At 53.1% G+C, this 19,580-nt stretch overlaps 2 protein-coding genes across 4 annotated transcripts in view; one reads left to right on the forward strand and one right to left on the reverse strand.

Annotated features, from left to right (window-relative positions):
* The window catches only part of SLC9A5 (solute carrier family 9 member A5), a 23,627-nt gene extending 14,002 nt beyond the window's left edge, over window positions 1-9,625 (reverse strand). The window contains exons 1-10 of one of the 3 annotated variants that reach the window (XM_023518908.1): window positions 9,297-9,625; window positions 5,198-5,500; window positions 3,594-3,757; window positions 3,354-3,432; window positions 2,915-3,092; window positions 2,184-2,404; window positions 1,770-1,972; window positions 1,442-1,531; window positions 1,275-1,345; window positions 445-574 (exon numbers count right to left, since the gene is read on the reverse strand). In XM_023518908.1, the coding sequence (XP_023374676.1) occupies window positions 445-574; window positions 1,275-1,345; window positions 1,442-1,531; window positions 1,770-1,972; window positions 2,184-2,404; window positions 2,915-3,092; window positions 3,354-3,432; window positions 3,594-3,757; window positions 5,198-5,500; window positions 9,297-9,483 (1,626 nt within the window). In that variant the 5' untranslated portion in view covers window positions 9,484-9,625. The remainder of the gene's footprint in view (window positions 1-444; window positions 575-1,274; window positions 1,346-1,441; window positions 1,532-1,769; window positions 1,973-2,183; window positions 2,405-2,914; window positions 3,093-3,353; window positions 3,433-3,593; window positions 3,758-5,197; window positions 5,501-9,296) is intronic. The other 2 variants (XM_003799395.3, XM_023518909.1) reach the window with 2 other exon arrangements.
* A 1,312-nt stretch (window positions 9,626-10,937) lies between these two features.
* The window catches only part of FHOD1 (formin homology 2 domain containing 1), a 15,808-nt gene continuing 7,165 nt past the window's right edge, over window positions 10,938-19,580 (forward strand). The window contains exons 1-6 of the mRNA XM_023518920.1: window positions 10,938-11,265; window positions 18,317-18,423; window positions 18,808-18,872; window positions 19,186-19,253; window positions 19,325-19,430; window positions 19,505-19,577. Coding sequence (XP_023374688.1) covers window positions 11,065-11,265; window positions 18,317-18,423; window positions 18,808-18,872; window positions 19,186-19,253; window positions 19,325-19,430; window positions 19,505-19,577 — 620 coding nt within the window. The 5' untranslated portion in view covers window positions 10,938-11,064. The remainder of the gene's footprint in view (window positions 11,266-18,316; window positions 18,424-18,807; window positions 18,873-19,185; window positions 19,254-19,324; window positions 19,431-19,504; window positions 19,578-19,580) is intronic.

A 19,580-nucleotide genomic window follows, 5' to 3' on the forward strand; every position in this document is an offset into this window, starting at 1 on the left:
CTTGAGCCCAGGAGTTGGAGGTTGCTGTGAGCGTGATGCCATGGCACTCTACCCAGGGGGATAGCTTGAGGCTCCGTCTCAAAAAAAAAAGAAAAAGAAAAGAAAAGAAAAAAATGTATGGCACAGGCATTCTTATTCCTACTTTCTTACAGCTGAGGAAACTGAGTCTCAGAGCATAAGAGACTTACCTAAGGTCCCAAGTTTGCAATTAATAATAGCTGAACCATATCTGCTGATTCCAGAGTCTACCTTTCTGTACTGCCTACTAGACTTGATTGTCAGGACCAGGCCTGGTTTGGTCCTGCAGCTGTCATTTCATTATGGAGCTAGTTGGGAATTCCCAACTCCATGCTCAGGGCCTACGTGCTAATTGCTCCACTCTTGTCCTGTTCTGCTGGCCACCTGCCCACCCACCACTATCCTACCTGGTAGCTGCTGGCCCACCTGGTCTACAAAGCTGATGGCATCCCGGATGTTGAGTCTGTAGTACACATCCCAGATCTGGTCCCGGATACGATAGGCGGACCGCCGCATCAGCAGTTGACTCAGGTACTTCTTGTCAAACTGCTCCCACCTACAGAGGATGTCAGGCCCAGTCCTGAGTACCATCCCCAAGGCCCAGCCTGCTGGCTCTTCCTCAGATGGGGCAGGGACACCACCAGCACTCGCCTGCCTTTCTTGGTATGGGCTTCAGCCAGGGAGAATCTAAAGTCTAGTCTTTGCCTTTATGGAATTTTTAGTGTTACAGGAAAGTCTGATGTTAATTCAAGTTTTTACAAATAACTGTAAACTTGCAACCATGAAAAGAACTAGCAAGGATAACTATAGAGTACAACAGGGACTTGTCCTTCTAGTCAGGGAGGCCAGGGAAGGCCTCCCTAAGGAACTAATGGTGAGAGCCGAAGAATGACCAGAAGTTGAGTTAAGTGAGAGGGAGTGTTCTAGTGGTGAGAATGACATGTACAAAGGTCCCAGTGGCCAGGCTGGGCGAGCATGGTAGGTCCTGAGGCTCTAAAACAGGGTCCATGGCATTAGCAAGCATACTAAGACAGAGCAGAGCACAATGAGGCTGCAGTGACCATGCAGGACTGGCCAGGCCACACAGGGAGCCTTGTCTTATTCTGAGAGCACTCAGATGCCATTGAAGGGCTTTTGGCAGAGGTCACTCAGCCTCAACCTGCCTCTGTCCCTTCTCAGAAGTGTGGCATACCCCCCATCCTGCCCTGGCTGGTGGGGCTGCTGCTGCTGAAGGAGCCTCGGGGCAGCTCCCTCACCTGTCCCTCCAGTAGTGGTAGCCATGGTGCCCCACAACGTCCTCCACTGCAGCCAGAATGTGGTCAAAAGTCTAGAAGGGGGCGGGTAGGGGGACTGGATCAGGACTCTGCCCAAGATAGGAGAAGGGAGAGAGGGAGAGGTGGAGGGATGGGTTTCTAGTACCCACGTGCTCATGTAGCTCCTGGTTCAAGGTGGGTTTGTGATGTTCACTCCTCTTCACCTTCAGCCACTTGACCAGTGGCTTGATGGTCAAGCCCTATGGACAGGCAAGAGGTAAGCCCTGTCCTATTTATTCATTTCCTTGCTGCCTTTCTCATCCCATAATTAGGGATGTACCATACCTAATTATATACCACCACCCCATTGGACTCAAGGTCTGAGAAGTCAGGTCTCTGCATCCCCTGATGGGAAGAGAAGGCTGTGTCCCATAGGCTCCAAGAATCCCCTAGGGCCTGCCGGACCCTCTCCCCACCCAGCCTCATGAGCACTCCCACCTGTACGATGACTGTGAAGAAGACCACCACAATAGTGGTGGCCACAAAGTAGTCCTTGGCAGGGACCTTGGTCCTGTCCAGCAAGATGACGAGAGCAAAGGCCACAGCCCCCCGTAGTCCCCCATAGGACATCACCACCTGGTCAATCTTGTCCAGAGGGACCAGCCGGAACTGGTTCAGCACCCATGTCTGCAGGACTACGCCTACAGCGGAAGGGAGGCCAGTGGGAGCAAGGCGTTGGGAATGGAGGACATAGGAGTGGATGGCACCAAGTACCTGGGCTAAGGTCTAATGGGGGTGGGAAAGGTGAGCAACAGGAGAGGCTTAGGAATAGGCAAGAATGTGGACTGAGACTGGGGAATGAGCAAGAGGGGTGAAGGCAGGGGGATAGGAAGGGAGTGGTGCCAGCAATACCGAGGGCTCGGAAGAACAGGATGAAGACAAGAGTGCCCAGCACCAGCCCAGAGTCCCAGGCCCACTTAGAAGAGTCCACAGCCGAGATGCCAAGAAGCATGAAGATGACAGTCTCAGCGCAGCTTGCTAGAGTCTTCATTGTGTATTTGACAGCTGTGCGAGACTTATGGGAGATGTTGGCCTCCACATACTTCTTACAGCCCAGTCCACACATGGTTACCCTTGGAGAGGGATGGAGACAGGGCAAGTCAGGAGGGATCCCAGAGGCCTCAGGCTCTGAGGTTTGAGCATGCTGTGGAAGGGGGTTTTGCCCAACCCAGATGTCAGACTCTCAGAGTGAAGCCCAGGGAGGCATAAAGTCTGCTAGTTAGTGGTGAACAGTTCAAATTTCCAGCTTTCCCTCAAGCCTTCTAGAAAAGGTGAGAGAAACATGTTCTGACTAGCAGATTCTCTGAGCACCTTTTGGAGCTCTACTTCCAACCCATCCCACATCCCAGAGGACACTTCAGACAGAGGAAAATTAGGTTCTAGGGTGCCCAGGACAGTTCTGGAGGCAGCTCCTGAAATATTACCTAAGTTTACTATCTCCCCAGTAGAGTGTGAGCCTCCTACTACCACAAGGGCTCAGGGAAACCAATGGACTCCCCGGGGTCCTACTTCTGTCCATATGAGGGGCAACTATCTCCAGAGCCCCTTCCCAGATGCGTGCCTGCAAGGCCCCCAGGACTCACGCAAGAATGGCGGAGAGTGAGGCCATTTCAGCAGTGAGGTAGGCTGCATAGGCGAGGAGGAAGACCAGCAGTGGCTCGATGATGCGGACCCGCTTGGTGAAGCGTGTGGTCAGGGCCAGGAGGAAGGCAAAGACTAAGCCCACAGCTGCCCCGCCCAGACTGACCACAAACAGGGAGGCTGGGGGAGGAGTTGGGTTATCAGCATGACCCCTGGCCCAGACCCTCCCTGGGCTGACAAGACCGCTGCCTGGCAGGGAATGGAGGATGATCCCCACCACACTCCCAGGGCAAGCCCCTCCCAGACCCCATTTCTCCATAGAGGAGGAAAGGAAAAGAGGCAACCCGGGCAGCCTCCTCTGCCTTGATGTGGGGTGGGAGGGACTCAGCAGTCCAGTGGAGGCAGACCTCCAATGCCCGCTGAGAGGGGCGAAATACTGACCGACTCCCTTCAAGTAGTCAGTGGCCTGCACGTTGGCAGAGCCCATCTCCACAAAGGAGTTGCAGACTTTGTACAGCACCTGAGTGAGAAGAGAAGAGTTAGGAGTAAGGCAGGGAAGGCAACAACCTGGCCTTTCTTCCCCAGGGAGCCCATGGGAAGAGGCTGAATCAGCTCAGACACCCAACTGGTCAGAGCACACAGCCTGGGGTCAGGGAATGGCAGCCAGCTGAGCACTCTCACCACGGTGACTGCATCATTAAGCAGGGACTCCCCAAAGACGATGATAAAGAGAGTCTCATTGACGTGCACCTCCTCAAAAACAGCCAGCACAGCCACGGGGTCCACTGCTGAGATAAGGCTCCCGAACAGTAGGAAATCCAGGAAGCCAGCCTGCACCCTAGGGGCTAACGAGGGAGAGATGGAGGATAGGCCAGTAATTAGTAAAAGTGACCAAGTCTCCTGCAGCATTCCCTGGGACCAGCCCCAACTCTACTCTCACTGATAAAACAAAGAAGCCCAAAGAGGACTTGGGATGGTGAGGAGAGCACTGGCCTGCAGATCAGGAGAATTGAGCAGAGCTGGCCTTGCCACTTACCACCTGTGTGATCTTGGCTCTGTCATTGTCACATGACTTCTAGCCATGACTCCTCATCTGCCTACCTTACAAGATTGCTGCAAAAATCAACCCAACCATTTAGAAAAGATAAAAAGGCCAGGAGATGGCTAAGAAAGCTCTATGTGACCTAAAAAGCTAAGGTGGCACACGTAACAAAAGTTGCAGCAACAGTAATCACAACTGCCAACAGGTGGAAACTGGCTGTTAGCTGGCTTTTATTAGGGGGAATAACAAAGGAGTGCTTTCTCCCACACCTATGGTTCCCAGCCAAAGTTTTATGACACAATTCTCTGAATAGAGTATGAAAAGCACCATAGGTGAGACTTGAACATATCACGTACACATGACATTTTCAATACATACATACATATAATATATATTATGGCATGTTAAAGTCTGTGAGCCTCAGTTTCCTTGTGCATAAATTGAAAATAATACCTATTTAGCCAGTGTCTGACATAGAGTAAGCACCCAAAAAGATACTCTGTATTATGAGGATTACTACTATTACTATGATCTGATGTCCTCCCTTCCCCTTTCTGCACCAAACAGTTCACTATCTCAATAAGGAAACCAAGTGGGAATTGCAAACCTCTCCTTGTTACTTGGAAAGTCTGAATTATCAACATACAGGGTTGAATGGATTTCTTGGGTCAGGAAATTAAGACGGTAACAAGAGAGGCAGCCTAAAGGCAAAGAGCCTCAGTAAAATGGACCTTTCCCGCTAACCTTGGACCTGATAGCACACAAATTTAAGGAGTTCTATTTCCTCATCCATTAAATGCGACAAATTATACCCTCAATAGGATAAGTAAGGAGAGAACACCCAGTGTAGTGCCGATACTTTGTGGATGTATAATATGTACTTAATAATAATAATAAAAACAGAAACCACTCTGGCATGACCCAGGGCAGAGCCAGGATTGTAGGGCCTTGCAGGAAAAGGGAGCTGTGCCCCAGGGGAGTAGGGCTGGCAAGTGGCAGTGTGGTAACAGAGGGCAGAATGCAACAGAGTGGTAATGCAGGCTCCCCAGCCTTGGCAACCCACACACAGCTGGGAGCCAGGCTCCTGCTCAGCTGTCATGTCACAGATGCCCAGACTTGATTGGCAGAGATCTAAACAGGGCTAAAGCCTATCTGGTGTGTTACGACCTCCAGAGTTGGAGGAAAGTCTAGTGGAGGGTGTGGGAAAGGCTCCCTCTGCCAGCCAGGTCTTAGAGTCACTCACCCACAAGTCCAGCCTGCTGCAGGCCCCAAAGAGCGGCGCCTGTTGTGAAGGCATTCCAGAGTGTGCCCACCACGGCATAGGTGAGGATGGCGCCCAAGTTGTCAAAGAACAGTCGGCTAGGCATGAAATAGCCCGAGTCCAGCACAATAGGAGGCAGCAGGAAGAGGAAGAAGGTGCCTGGCTCTAGCTGGTACTCAGCTTTCTTGGCCACAGCCAACACAATGCCCCCTAGCACCAGGCCCAGCAAAATCAGCAGGCAGCTCTCAGGGACCAGAGACGTTACTTTCCGAGACAGATGAAACACTACAATGCAAAAAGAGAGCGGGAGATATCAGCTCTCTCATTCCCACACTCTGAGAATGCCCTCCCACACAGGCCAGGCCTATAACCCACCAGTCCTAAAAGGTTACCTAAGGTCAGGATCTCAGACCCTGGAAACAGAGAAGACTTCTAGAATCTCCAGCTTTCAGGGCTACAAACCCTCCCCTGCAGCCAAACCTGTCATTGTCTTGCTGTTCCTGTCACACCAGGGTAACCTATGCCTTTGCTTGCTTTTCCCCTTTCTAGAAATTCCCTCCCCTTTCTCAAAAGCCATTATTTGAACCTCAGCAAATACTACCTAGTATCTTTTAATGTTTGATATAGTTGTAAAAATCAGGGCCTCTGGAGTCAGGCCGCTTAGGTTCAAAGCCTAAATCCTCCATTTACTAGTCCTGTGATCTTTGGGCAAATAACTTCACCTCTCTGACCCTCAATTTTCTTATCAGCAAAATGGGAGTAAAAACAATAATGACCTCATAGGATTGTTGTATTAAAAAAGGCAATGTAGGCTTGGCGCCTGTGGCTCAAGTGGCTAAGGTGCCAGCCACATACACCTAAGGTGGTGGGTTTGAATCCAGCCCGGGTCCGCCAAACACTAATGAGGCTGCAACCAAAAAACAGCTAGGCATTGTGGCAGGCGCCTATAGTCCCAGCTCTTGGGAGGCTGAGGCAGGAGAATTGCTTGAGCCCAGGAGTTGGAGATTGCTGTGAGCTGTGATGCCATAGCACTCTACCCAGGGCGACAGCTTGAGGCTGTCTCAAAAAAAAAAAAAAGGCAATGTATTCTAAGGCATTTGACACACTGCTTATAGTAAGCACCTAATAAATTGTTACCTATTATTATATTATGTCTTGCCTCCCTAATTGGACTATAATGTACACTATAACTCCTAGGACCACTGTAGGCCTCCTAGCCCAATGTGCTTTTCATTATATGGACTCACTCGGGACTCAGTAGTTTAAAAAACTTTGGGGGCCAGGCATGGTGGCTCACATCTATAGTCCCAGCACTTTGGAAGACCAAGGTGAGAGGATCATTTGAGGCCAGGAGGCCTGGGTAATACAGATCCTGACTCTACAGACTTTAAAAAAAAAAATTAGCTTGACATGTTGGCACATGCCTATAGTCCCAGCTACTCAGGAGGCAGAGGCAGGAAGATCACTTGAGCCCAGAAGCTTGAGGTTACAGTGAGCTGATTGCACTACTGTACTTCAGTCTGGGCCACAAGGTGAGACCCTGACTCTTAAAAAAAGATAATAAAGGGCAGCGCCTGTGGCTCAGTGAGTAGGGAGCCAGCCCCATATACCGAGGGTGGCAGATTCAAACCCAGCCCCGGCCAAACTGCAACAAAAAATAGCTGGGCGTTGTGGTGGGCGCCTGTAGTCCTAGCTACTTAGGAGGCTGAGGCAACAGAATCGCCTGAGCCCAAGAGCTGGAGGTTGCTGTGAGCTATGATGCCACAGCACTCTACTGAGGGTGACAAAGTGAGACTGTGTCTCTAAAAAATAATAATAATAATAAAATTAAAATAAAATAGATTTTAAAAACTTTGAGTTTAGCAGTCAAGAGATCTCCAGGTCTTATTCCAGCCTTAGCATGTCTAACTGTGTGATCTTAGGCAACTTATTTAACTTTCCTGAACTCCAACTTCTATAATATAGGAAAAATAACCATCACAAAAGGTGAGAATAAAATGATATAAAGTGTGCAAATGTACCTCCCATACTATCAGTCACATAGTGGGTTCTCAACAAATGTTAATTATATATGACTGCTGAAAAATAATAACAGTTCATTCTGTCTCTAAAAAAGGAAGGGATAAGAAAAGGGTTTCTAGTATTATTGCCTCTCCCACTTTTGTCTGCTATTATTATATTATGTCTCGCCTTCCCAATTGGACCATAATGTACACTATACCTCCTAGGACCACTGTAGGCCTCCTAGCCCAAGGTGCTTTTCATTATATGGACTCACTTGGGACTCAGTAGTTTAAAAAACTTTGGGGACCAGGCTCCCCTTGGGCCCTCAGACCACAAGTGAACACCTCTTTCCCTACACAATCCCTAGAATACTGGTGGAGGAGACCTCCATGTTAGCCTGTGTGAGACTCTATGCCAAGATAGTACCCTTTGAAAGCTGCACCTAGAGGCCCTAGGACAATGCCTGGCACACAGTGGGCTCTTCATAAATATCTGTTGACTAAAAGAGAAAAAAATTCCTAGCAATGAAGTTGGGAGAAGGTATTCCTAAGTGTTCTGCCTATCTTTTCCCCCCTTGCTGAAGATATTTTTTAGCTAGTGAGAAGGAGGATCTCTTCTCCTACCTCCATAGGAGGTGTCATCCAAACTAAAAAAGCGCTATGGCTTATTGGGGGAGGGAGACTCCAGTTGTTGCTATAAACCCTAAGACAGGAACTCTTCTGCAATTCACAGACTTCTCAGCAAACTCAAGTGGTGGCTCCAAATCTGAGGCTCCTTCCTTTCTTACCCTCATTGCTGCTGGGCCTCTAGGGTAAGCTCAGCAACAGATCTCTCCATACTCATCCCTACCTTGGAACCTCTTCTATTTCATCTTCATCTCTTCATGCACCAACCCCAGCTCTGCAATCCTAGACCCATCACAAAAGCCATTCTCTGGCAGAACTAGGATCCCTAAAGGCATTTTGAGTCCTGATTTCCATTATTAATATCAAGCTGTCACAGTAGGGTGGAATGTTCTTTTGTTTCTGCCCAGCCCCCAGAGTATCCCTGGGAGAGAAGGGGAACAAAGTTTAGGCTGTGTGATTCCATGAAGGCTGTATTGGTGGGACTGGAGTACAGACTGTGCCAGCATAGTTGGGGAGTGAGTAGCAACGCTCTTCTATAATTAGTCACCCCCACAGCAGAGCCTGCACAACAGGGAGGAGGAGGGTCTTGGTGGAGGAGGGACCACTGGCTGCTTAGAAGGCAGGAGGAAGGAGCAGAGGCAGGGAAAAGGAGCTCTATTAAGGGGAAAGGAGTCTAAAGAACAACCTTCGATGCTGTGAGGACTGAAGGAGGTTGGATATATAGAAGCATCTCTGGTAGGCAATACACAGTGCCCTCCCCCACCATAGAGGGAATTTTCTTATACCCTGAAGTGGGAGGAATGTGAATTCTGATGGGGAAAGGGAGTTTCCCACAACTAGGCATAAGAAGGTGGCATCTTTAAGTAAAGGAGAGCTAGAGGGAATGTGGCAGTTCAGTATCCCACCCAAGAGAATGGGTGCCTGTTAGAGACAGGATTGAGCACCAGGGGTGGTGGGTACTAACCCGGCCCAGGCCTGCTTAACCAAAACAACAATAAAAAACCCAAGCCGAGAACGGACACTTGAACGTGGTCTCCAGGGAAGGTTGCCTCCTCAGGACCAGGATGCCTGGCCTCTCTAGAGAATAGCATCCCCCCCCACCCCATGTCTCCACGTGTGCTCAGAGGTATCTGATTAGCTGGGATTGGAGGAGGCAAGACCAGACTGAGGCCGGCTTACTGTAAGGGGAAGAGGAGAGCAGAGAGGGCAAAGGAGCCTAAAGATGGAGGTGGGAAGAGCGGGGACAGCCCTTCAGCAAGGCAAATCCTCAGAGCTCCCACGGGAGGACACGAGGAGGAGAGCGAACCGCAAGAGGAGGCTGATGAACTGAGTGCCCGGATTTGTGGAATCAGAACCTAAGTCCTCCCACTAGATAAGAAGCTGGGTACTGGGGCGCTTTGGGGTGGGTTTGAGGTTGGCCACGGGCCTGGCGCACGCACACACGCACTCACCGATTTTGGCCAGACTGGCCACCAAGATCCACAGGGCCACCAGGTAGGGCGCCTCGACCTCGTGCCACTGCCAGCGGAAGAGCGCCAAGCCCGGGGAAGGCTCGCCCGGGAGCCCCGGCTTCTGGGGGGGCTCTTCGGTCGCCCCGGCCAGATGCAGCAAGAACAGGGGCAGTACAGCGCGCATCATCCTGCCGCCTGCCCAGGCGCCCTCCGGCTCGCCACCGCCGCCGGCCCAGCGTCGCCGTCACCGCCTACCGGGCGCCCCCGCGTCACAGGCACGTGGGGTCCGCTCCCCCCAATCCCGGCTCCGATACCTCCAAGCCAGGTCCAGGCTCCGTGATATTTCCCCGGACGCCGGTAGTCGGGACCCCCTTCTAATTCCACCCACGCCTGTCCCAGCTTCGGAAATTCTCCAGTGCAGCCCTGCTGCCCCAAGTCCCGCACCTATTCCTTGGAGTCTACTCCTCCAAAGCCCCCCACCGGATTCAGAGAGGTGAGCGGCCTCCGCCCTCCAGAGACAGCCCGCCGCGGGAGAGAAAAGGGTCCGCCCGGGCGCAGTCTGGGCGGGAGGGGTGCGGCTCCTCCACGCCTAACGCCACCCGGCGGTTAGCAGCCCGACCCGGGTGCCGAGGCTGATGGCCTCGGCGCAGCGTGGTGCCGACGGCAGGGGGAGGTGCTCCGCAGCCTTCCTTGCCGCCCCCTCAAGCCTGGGACCCCTTATCGGCCCTGGGCCAGAGCTGCGCACGCGCACTGGGTGCTCCCGAAAGCCATGGTGGACAACGCTGACCCCCAACATCCCCAAAGACTCCAAGACCCAAATTAAGCCTGGCTCATTCCAGGCAGAGAAGGAGGCTGTTCTTCATTTCCCAAACCAAGGGGTATCTGGCCCTTCCTTTCCCTCATACTAGAGAGAATTATTACTACCTTTTCTATGAAGTTGAAGGGAACCTGTGGAAAACTCGGCCTATTGATTCCCTTCAAATAACTTTCCCCCCAAATCTGAAGGGCATTCGGCTCATCTCGCCCCAAAAAAAGAGCATCTTGATTTTTCATTCAAGCTGAGGGGCACCCATCCCACGTCTTCCCCCAAACTGTGTGGGAACGTGTTCTACCTGCCCCCTCAAGCTGACTCATCCCATTCTTTTCCCAGAAGGGCATCCGTTCCTTTTCTTCCCACAACTAAAGGAAACTGATTCCAGCTCTTTCTTCAAACTGGGTGAAATCTATTTTCACTTTTTGCTCCAAACTGAAAGGGACACCTTTCTTTGCTTTCCCCCAGTGAGGGGAACAGATCCACTCACCCTGCAAGGAATTACAGCTATCTTGTCCCTAAACTGAGAGACCGGGCGATCACTAAACTGAAGAAACCTTAGCGTCTCCCCACTCCCTAACACCCCTCAAATAGAACGAAACCTCAATCTACTCAAGACCAAAAGAAAGCCTGTCCCGAGCTTCTGCGCGCTCTCAAAGGCGGGGCGCGAGCTCGGGTTTTCCCGCCGGTCTAGCCAGTAAACTAACGGGATTCCCACCGGTTTCTTTGAGTGGCTGGCGCAAGCCCCGCCTCCGGCAGTGGTTCCCCCCCCACCATGCGAGCATTCAGGGACAAATCTTGACTCCACCCTCTTCCTCGGCCCCGCCTCCGTCTGGCTCCGCCCCTCCAGCCTCGTCCGGTCCGGCCCGGCCCAAACAGTGGAGTTTCAGAGTAGTTGAGTAGAGGCTGCTGCGCGGCCGGGACCCAGAGGTGCGTGCACAAGCCGGTGGCGGAGCCATGGCTGGCGAGGAAGACCGCGGGGACGGGGAGCCAGTATCAGTGGTGACCGTGAGAGTGCAGTACTTGGAAGACACCGACCCCTTTGCATGTGCCAACTTCCCGGAGCCGCGCCGGGCCCCTACCTGCAGCCTGGACGGGGCGCTGCCGCTAGGTGCTCAGATACCCGCACTGCACCGCCTGCTGGGTGCCCCGCTCAAGGTGAGAGAGCTAAAGAAAGCTTGGGGCGATCGGGGCTTCAGGGTAGGCGCTATGAAAGCCGGTGGGAGGTACACCTTGGGGAGAGGCTAGAGTGGGTGCTCTGCTATCCTGCGGAAAGGTCTCAGGGTCCACGCTGCCCCACCTGTGGGAGGATCCTCTCGAGTTGAGGGGAAACTAAAGAGGGGTGATAGAAGCTGGTGGTTTGCGCCACCCTAGCTGCCTCTCTAAGTGAGGCCTACCTGGGGAGATGATCGAGGTCCACTTGCTGCCTGTCTGCCAGTGTGGCTGCCCTGGCTAGAATGACCGTAATCATTCGGGGTGTAGCGGACTCTGGAGGCGGAGCTGAGAGGGACCAGCTTCCACCTGCTCCAGGTGAGGCGAGGGCGGGACCACAAGGAGGGGCGGGTCCAGGGCGGGCCACCAAAGGTGTCAGGCTTCCAGCGGCATTTGGAAGCTAGATTGGGTGCTGCTCCGTAGTCTTGCCCCTGCAGGTTGGGGCTCCGTCGAGGACTGCCGTCTGAGACTTCACAGTGTGCGGGGAGTCCCGGAAAGCGGCCTGGCCCGGGATGCGCGCAGCGCAGGAGGCTGCACGAGTGGAAAAGCCCTCTGAGTCACCGCCCCCAGCAGCCCTTACACCCGTCGCCCATGGGCCGGCGCCTGGAAGCGAGAGGGAGGGCTGCGCTAATTTTAAACAGTCGGCCTGCCTTAGGTTTTCTCTGCCCCGAAGCACAATGCGCGAAAAGGCCCTTTTCCAGATGGCGGCCCTACCTCCTCTTCCCTCCCGTTAGGCGCCCTCAGCCCCCCACAAGCAGTCCTTTCCGGCGCGCTGTTTCCGGGCCAGTACTCTGGGAGGCGCAGTACTACTCACCCCTCACTCTCAGGGCTCCCCGCCAGCCTGTCGGCTCCGAGCTGGTGGGGGTGCCGCCCTGCTCCCAACCACAGCTGGGTGCCGAGTTGCGCAAACTTGCCCCCTGGGCCCGGGGTCTCCCCTGGAATGTGCCCCGAGCGCCGGGCCCCCAGCCTGCATTCTTCGCTCTGCAGCCAGCCCCGCCTCCAAGTGCTGGCGGGAGGGGTGGTGAGACTATTGGCTTGGGGAGTGGCGCGTGTCCGGGCAGAACCCCAGCCTTCAAGGCCATGGCTGGAAGATTGCAGCACATTGCTCGCCTCCAGAGTTTTGATGCAGCTACCCCTTGTCCTGCTTTATTCAGAATGTCAGACTGAGATAGGTCTGGAAGAAGCGAAGGCCACCTCTGATTCAGGATGGGGGCTAGGGAGAAATGAATGCTGAGCTAAAGCAGATTCTCACTTCCAGGCTCCTGAAACTCCTGGTCCTGATGTAAGGCTGGAGCACTACAGAGAAGATAGTATTCTGCCCATCCTGCCACTCTAGGACTGGACCTAGGCCTTACACATAGCCTTTTCACATTTGGAGGCAGGCCTGGGAGTTCAGCTGCAGGAAAGAGGCTCAGAACCACCCTTTACTTCTCCACCTCATTTAGGAACGGGTCTCCCTCCCTCCTCCCCCCAGGTGCTCTGCCCTCTGTTCTTTGCTCCCTAGCTGAGGAACACTGCTGAGCTCCCTCCAGTGGAAAATGTAACTTCCCTAGCCCCAGCTCATGTTCCTGGTCTCCCCATTGTCTTGTTCTCCCACCTGGAGTACCACAGGACTGCCTCCCCTCCCCCACAGGGAGCGGGCACACTAGGTTACCACAGCGCCTGGAGCCAGGACTCTTTGGGGCTGGCAGCTCTGCCAGGAATGGTCAGATGCACTGTGATGTGCTCGTCCCAAATATAAACTGTGACCACAGCCCTAGAATAGAAGTTTGGAGGAAGAGGGGCTGAAAATAGGGCAGGGGCAGGGACATCAGAGAACGGAGGGAGGGGAAGCAGGGCCCCTCCTTGCAGGAAATGTCAACAGCTGGTTCCTCCCCTCGTCCTATAAGTGGGTGCCCCAGAGCATAGACATGACTCAGGCCTCCCTCACTAGTCTTCTAGAGAGGGAGGTGGCCCAGAAATCCAGGCATCCCTATCTCAAGCTGTAGGACAGAAAGAAGAGGAAGGGGCTCTCTACTCACTGCCTCATCCTAATGCACAGCTGTCCTGCAGGAGACAGGTCAGAGCCCAGTGGCCTCTGCCCTCCCTCTCTGGGCACTGGCCTCTGCCATCATTATAGACCCTGCCCCCACGTTGGGCCTGTGTAGAGGTTGGCCCAGGTTCTCCGCGGGGCTCCACCCACACACCCCTGTGGGCTGGGTTTAGCTCCTAGAGTTCCCCTGGGGGCTTCCTTTTTAAAGAGCTTAGGTCTGAGAAAGCCTTTTGCTCATTTCCTCCACGTCTAGGAGGAAGCTCTTGGCCACAGCATCTGACTCATCTCCTGGCTCTGGTTGGTTGGGGGGAGCATGGCAGTGCCTTGGGCCAAGCCTAGTGTCCCTAGAGTAACTCAGGAGTGTCTTCTTCCCCTTGGTGCAAGAGGTTCTCCTAGCCCAGGAACCTGCCCTTGCCTGAGGGGAGAATGTGTGCCTCTGACCCAGTATCTCAACTCCTAATCCAGAGCTACTCAGTCCCTCCCTCCCTTCTGGAAAGTGCCTCAGGAGCTTCCCCCTGAGATCCAAAGGCTCTGCCACATCTGGGCAGAGGGACCTGGGGTGCTTCTCCAGCAACACTTTTTCTCCAGCAGTGGCTAAACATCTGAGGCAGGAGTAGGGCAGGAGGGGCACTGTTTCAGAATGTTTCCTGACCCTACCCCAACACTCTCCAGCCTCTGTTTATCAGGGACCCTTGAGGCAAGAAGGCTTAAGGGTGAACTGGACCTGCTAGGATAGGGGCCAATTAAAGGGATTCCTGAGGATTCTTAAAGGGACAGTGGGGTACACTGGTGATGAACTTTAGAGAATATGAGTCTCCTTGGGAGACTGTAGAAGACTGGGGCTTGGGTATGAGTTGTGGCCTTGCCCAGCCTTCCCTGGAGCACCATGTCTGCTGGTCATTCCAGGCCAGAAGGGCTGAGATGAGCCTGACGAGGGACCCTAGGACCTAATTCTTGGTAGAGGAAGGCACATACCCTACTATGATCATGTATGAGGTGGGGGTGGAGTGGTGTTATTTCTCATTACCTTGGTAGAACTGGGAAGACCAGTTTAGGGTATTTGCAGTGTCCAGAGAGCTGAATGACGGTGTCCAGTCATTGGCAATCTGCAGGCACCAGCCCTCCAGTACCCTTCCAGGGTTCCCTGGAGCACTTCCAAGGCAAATCCACCCAAGATCTGGGTCACTTAGCTCTGGTTCTATTCCTGGCTGTACAGCATGGGGCAATTCACAGAATTTCTGATTCTTGGTTTCCTCACCTGTAAAAGGATTATCAAAAGAAATAGGCAGTGCTGAATCTGGCCAAGAGGAGGTATAACAAATATGGATTTCTCTGCCCAAGACCCATCCATGTCATCACATCCAGGAAGTCACAATCTACTTGGAGACCCATGATAACTTGTGTCTTCAGAACATAAGGTCCTGTGTTTATAGGAAAGGAGACAAACGATTATTTCTCTTTTTTGAGACAGAATCTTACTATGTCACCCTCAGTAGAGTGCTGTGGCGTCACAGCTCACAGCAACCTTAAACTCTTGGGCTTAAGCAATTCTCTTGCCTCAGCCTCCCAAGTAGCCGGGACTATAGGTGCCTACCACAATGCCCAGCTATTTTTTTTGGTGCACTTGTTGTTGTTTAGCAGGCCTAGGCCAGGTTTTAACTCGCCACCCTTGGTGCATGTGGCCAGCGCAGTAACTTCTGTGCTACTGGTGCCAAGCCTAAATGATTATTTCTTAAAACAAAAGTCCTTCAGCATATAATTCTGCCTGTTTTCTATCTTCTTTGTGCCCTGCCCCTGACAAGTTCATTCTTACCTGATTATACTACTATAAAAAATATTGGAGCGGCTCGGCGCCTATAGCTCAACCGGCTAAGGCGCCAGCCACGTACACCTAAGGTGGCGGGTTCGAATCCCCAGCCCGGACCCGCCAAACAACAATGACGGCTGCAACCAAAAAATAGCCGGGCGTTGTGGCGGGCGCCTGTGGGCCCAGCTACTTGGGAGGCGGAGGCAGGAGACTCGCTGGAGCCCAGGAGTTGGAGGTTGCTGTGAGCTGTAATGCCATGGCACTCTGCCCAGGGGGACAGCTTGAGGCTCTGTCTCAAAAAAAAAAAAAAATATTGGAGCATGGATACCATGGTCCCCTAAGCTTAACTCTACGTATAAAGCCATATGTAACCAGCTGGTTTGGGGCTGCCAGGAAAGCCTGAGCCTGGAGTGTCAAGAGAAAAGTGAGCCAGAGGCCAAAGCAAGGGACTGAGTCTGGGAAAGAAAGGGGGAGAACTCTTCCCCAAGTTAGACCAGAGAGAAGTGTGGAAGACAAGAGCTGAGAAGGAGTAAAGACTGTGGATCCATACTATGGGCTGACCCTAGGCAGGAAGCAGGGTTTGGGCTTACTCAGGCCTGGCCCAGACCCACAGTGTGAGAAACAAGGCCCAGAGGTTTGGCTCTCAGAGTGGTGACTCCAGGAAGGGACCAGGGGTGTGAAGGACAAGCACCATCCTGCTGGCAGGAAGTCTCCCTCTGTACTGTGACCCTAGCCTAGCCTCTCCCCCACCCCTACCCAGGACAAACAGCTGGGGGTGGGGGACACTGTCCTGAAGGTATTGAATTGTTATCCTTGGACCTCCTCCCCAGAAAATGGGCCTGACAGGATTGGACAGGTGAAATGGCTAGGGGGCCATTGCCACCACCATGGAGGGAAAGGGTTAAACTTGCTTAGCTGAGGAGGGTAGGAAGGTGGATCATTAGCCTTTGGGATTAGAGCAAGCAAGTGTGCATGTAGGAAGGGAGGACAGCAAGGGGAGCCTGGCCCTTCTGTGGCTGTGTTGCTTTGGCCTGTGTTGGCCAGTGAGCATAGACCCAGCCATATTCCTGGGTGTGAAAGTCGCTACCAGATGTAATACGATCACCCCTCCCATGTTTACCTTTACAGCACTCCACCCCTTCTCTTTCTTAGCACCCATGGAAGTTGTGATTCGATATTTATTTGTGAACATTTTCTGAGTCAAGCCTGTCTGTCTCCCCCACTGCTCTAGAAGGAAGGGAAGTCAGAGACAGTGTCTGGTCTCTGCTACATGCCTCTGCACTTAAAACCAGGCTGGTTTGTGAATGTTCAAATGAATCAGTTGTTCTTTATGTGTGTGATGTGGAGGGATCCCCAAGGGGGAGTTTTGACTCTGGGGGAGGTTTGTTCCTTCCTCTAGGGTCCCAGAATTCTCCAGTCCAAAGTGGAGGGAGATGTGGCTGGGGGTGGGGTGGATAGTCTGCTGAGTCACCATGTGGGAAGAAGGACCAGGAGGAAGGAGCTGAGCTGACCCCGGATAAGATACTCCTAGCCCTAAGACCTTGCCACCTCCTCTCAAGCATGTTCCCAGTAGGCCCTGGAGAAGATGCCTCTGTTCCCAGGGAGGGGTGAGAGGCCAGGCCCGCCCAAGGCGCCCAGGAGAGGGCAGGCAGCCAGGCAGGAAGTGGGACAGAGAACAGAACAGGCTGGAGTGTTTGTCCTATGTCCTATGTCCCAGGTGGGGGGAGGTTGGTGGGGGGGACCAAAGAGCCTTGCAGGCTGAACTGCCAGGAAGGAACCAAATCAGGCTCTGAGGCATGAGCAGAGGTGGTAAACAGAGGCAAGGGGAGGAGCTAGACTCCCTTTCCCCCAGGGGACCCAAGGCTACTGGAAGCCCTTGGGCTGGGTCCAGAGCAGGGGAGGGCTAACCAAAGACAAATGTTGGGGTTGACTTGCCCAGTAAGATGGAGAACAGCAGGCCCTCAGCCTTTCCAGAAGCGGGCTCTCCTCTGGGTAAGGCACCTCCCTCAAGGGTCAAAGACACTCAAGTCAAGGGGACTTTGCTGATCCCACATACCAGCACTGTGCTGTGGGGGAGGTGTCCTGGAGAGTCAGAGTGCTGCCTTTAGCCTCATTGGAATCACCTCACTCAGCACCTCTCTAGAGGTACTTCTCAAGGAGCCAAGTGCCCTGCCTGCTGCCGGGGGTGTGGTGGGGGACCGCCAAGCTCAGGCAGAAGAGAAACATGGGGAGTGGACACATGGATGGAACACATACCTTCCTGTTACAAACACAGGTTTCAGGGTCCTACTGTAGATGGCTGAGTCAGCCCTAAAATCTCATTTTTAATAGGCCCCTTGGAGCCTCTGAGCTCTAAATTAGGACCATTATGACTGTAACCCCCTGGGGGGAGGGCACAGACCCTGAGCCTGAGGCCTGGAGTCTGCCCCTTCTCTTCATTGTCTTAATCAGAGTCTCTCTCTCTTTCTCTCCCTCTCCCCCTTGTTTCCTCTTTCTCCCCCACCCCCCATTGGTTTGTACCTCCCAGCACTCTTAACACTTTCTGGAATTTATGCTTTGTCACTATAGCTTATCACCCCACAGGGCTATAGTTTCCTCCAAGGCAGGAAATCCCCCCCATCTTCTCTCCATTACCCTTCCTCCTTTGTTCCTTTCCTCAACAAGCCTGTGGTGAGCAAGAACTATGTGTCTGGTGCTGTGGGAGTCTTTGCAGATATAGCAGGAAGAAGGCGAACAGGGTGCCTGGACCCAGAGAATACAGTGGGGAAGGAGATTAGTGTCTAGGACATTCTAATGTTGTATGGAAGGTCTCAGAGGGGAGTGAATGCACAAGGTGGAGTGGACTGCATAGCATTGGCTAGAGGTGTTCAGGAAGACATTCTCCCAAAGTGTTAGCTAATATGAGGCCTAAAGAATGAGTAGGCATTAGCCAGAAGAGATTGTCATACAAAAAGGGTAAGAAAACCTAGCGCCTGAGACAGATGGGCTTTGTACATAGTAGGTGCTTGAGAAACAGTTGCTGAAGGAACGTTCAGTTGCATTGCAGACCTTATGTGCCACTCTGCCACACCCCAAATGGGAGGTAGGAGGACACAGGGTCTTCGTATGTTCTGTTGCCACCTCTTCCCTAGTCTAACAGTTGTTCCTTTTGCCTTCAGCTAGAGGACTGTGCCCTGCAAGTGTCTCCCTCTGGATACTACTTGGACCCCGAGCTGTCCCTGGAAGAGCAGCGGGAGATGCTGGAAGGCTTCTATGAAGAGATAAGGTTAGAGCTGAGGGGCCTAGGGAAGCAAAGCTTGCTCCTACCCTGGCCCCTACTAGGGGCTGGTTTAGGTGTTAGCAGTTGAGACACTTGATCTCTAGCCTAGGCTGTGGGTCACCTTCTGCCTCAGGGAACTGTGCCAAGGGAATCTCAAAGCCTGGCCAGTGTTACCTGCTGCCCAGGATTGGTTGGGGGGGGGGGGTTGGCTTTTCCGCATACTTGAGATACCTGTGTTTGCACCAACCCTTCTGTCTGGCTAACCCTTGGGCCCTTGGAACATTTGGGAAGGAGGGAGCTAGGCCAAGGTTAGCATGTGGGAGTGTTTGGTGTTGGCTTTGGAGGAAGGATGCTGAGGAATGAGCTGCTGATTAGGCTCCTTGATTCCAGCAAAGGCCGGAAACCCACACTGATCCTGCGGACTCAGCTTTCTGTGAGGGTCAGTGCCATCTTGGGTGAGTGTGTAAGAGTATCAGCGTCTAGCAGCCTCTCTCTCCCCACCACTCAGCCCACTTGGCCTAGTTTCTTTCAGACCTGTGCTAGACAGGGGGCAAAGCAGATCAGAGACTGGATGTGCTCCTTCCCCTTCCTACCCTAACCTCCAGGGCCAGGGCTGATGTCACAACTAGACTGCAGTAGGGGTTGCCCAAAGTCAGGGATTGAGAATACTAGAATATTCTTTGATGGAGGACTATGGTTCGTCCCTAGTGGAGAAAGACAATGTGTCTGTGTCTCCTTGAGAATTTCATACCCACCTACCCCTTGCAGAAAAGCTGTATGGCTCCAGTGGCCCTGAGCTCCGCCGTTCCCTCTTTTCACTGAAGCAGATATTCCAGGTGAGACCCAGAGATGAGATGGGGTTGGGTGTCCAGCCCACACCTCCCTAAACTCCCCCATGGTACTCCAGGAGGACAAGGACCTGGTGCCTGAATTTGTACATTCAGAGGGCCTGAGTTGCCTGATCCGTGTGGGTGCTGCTGCCGACCACAATTACCAGAGCTACATCCTCCGAGGTCAGCTCCGCCCTGCCCCCATGACCTCTGCCCCAGTGATCCTCACTGATGTCTTCTCATCCCTGTGTCTCTAGCACTAGGCCAGCTGATGCTTTTTGTGGATGGGATGCTGGGGGTGGTGGCCCACAGTGAGACCGTGCAGTGGCTGTA

This window comes from Otolemur garnettii, unplaced genomic scaffold, assembly GCF_000181295.1.
Source record: "Otolemur garnettii isolate 467f Iridium unplaced genomic scaffold, OtoGar3 scaffold00151, whole genome shotgun sequence".
In the NCBI taxonomy this organism is placed as follows: domain Eukaryota; kingdom Metazoa; phylum Chordata; class Mammalia; order Primates; family Galagidae; genus Otolemur; species Otolemur garnettii.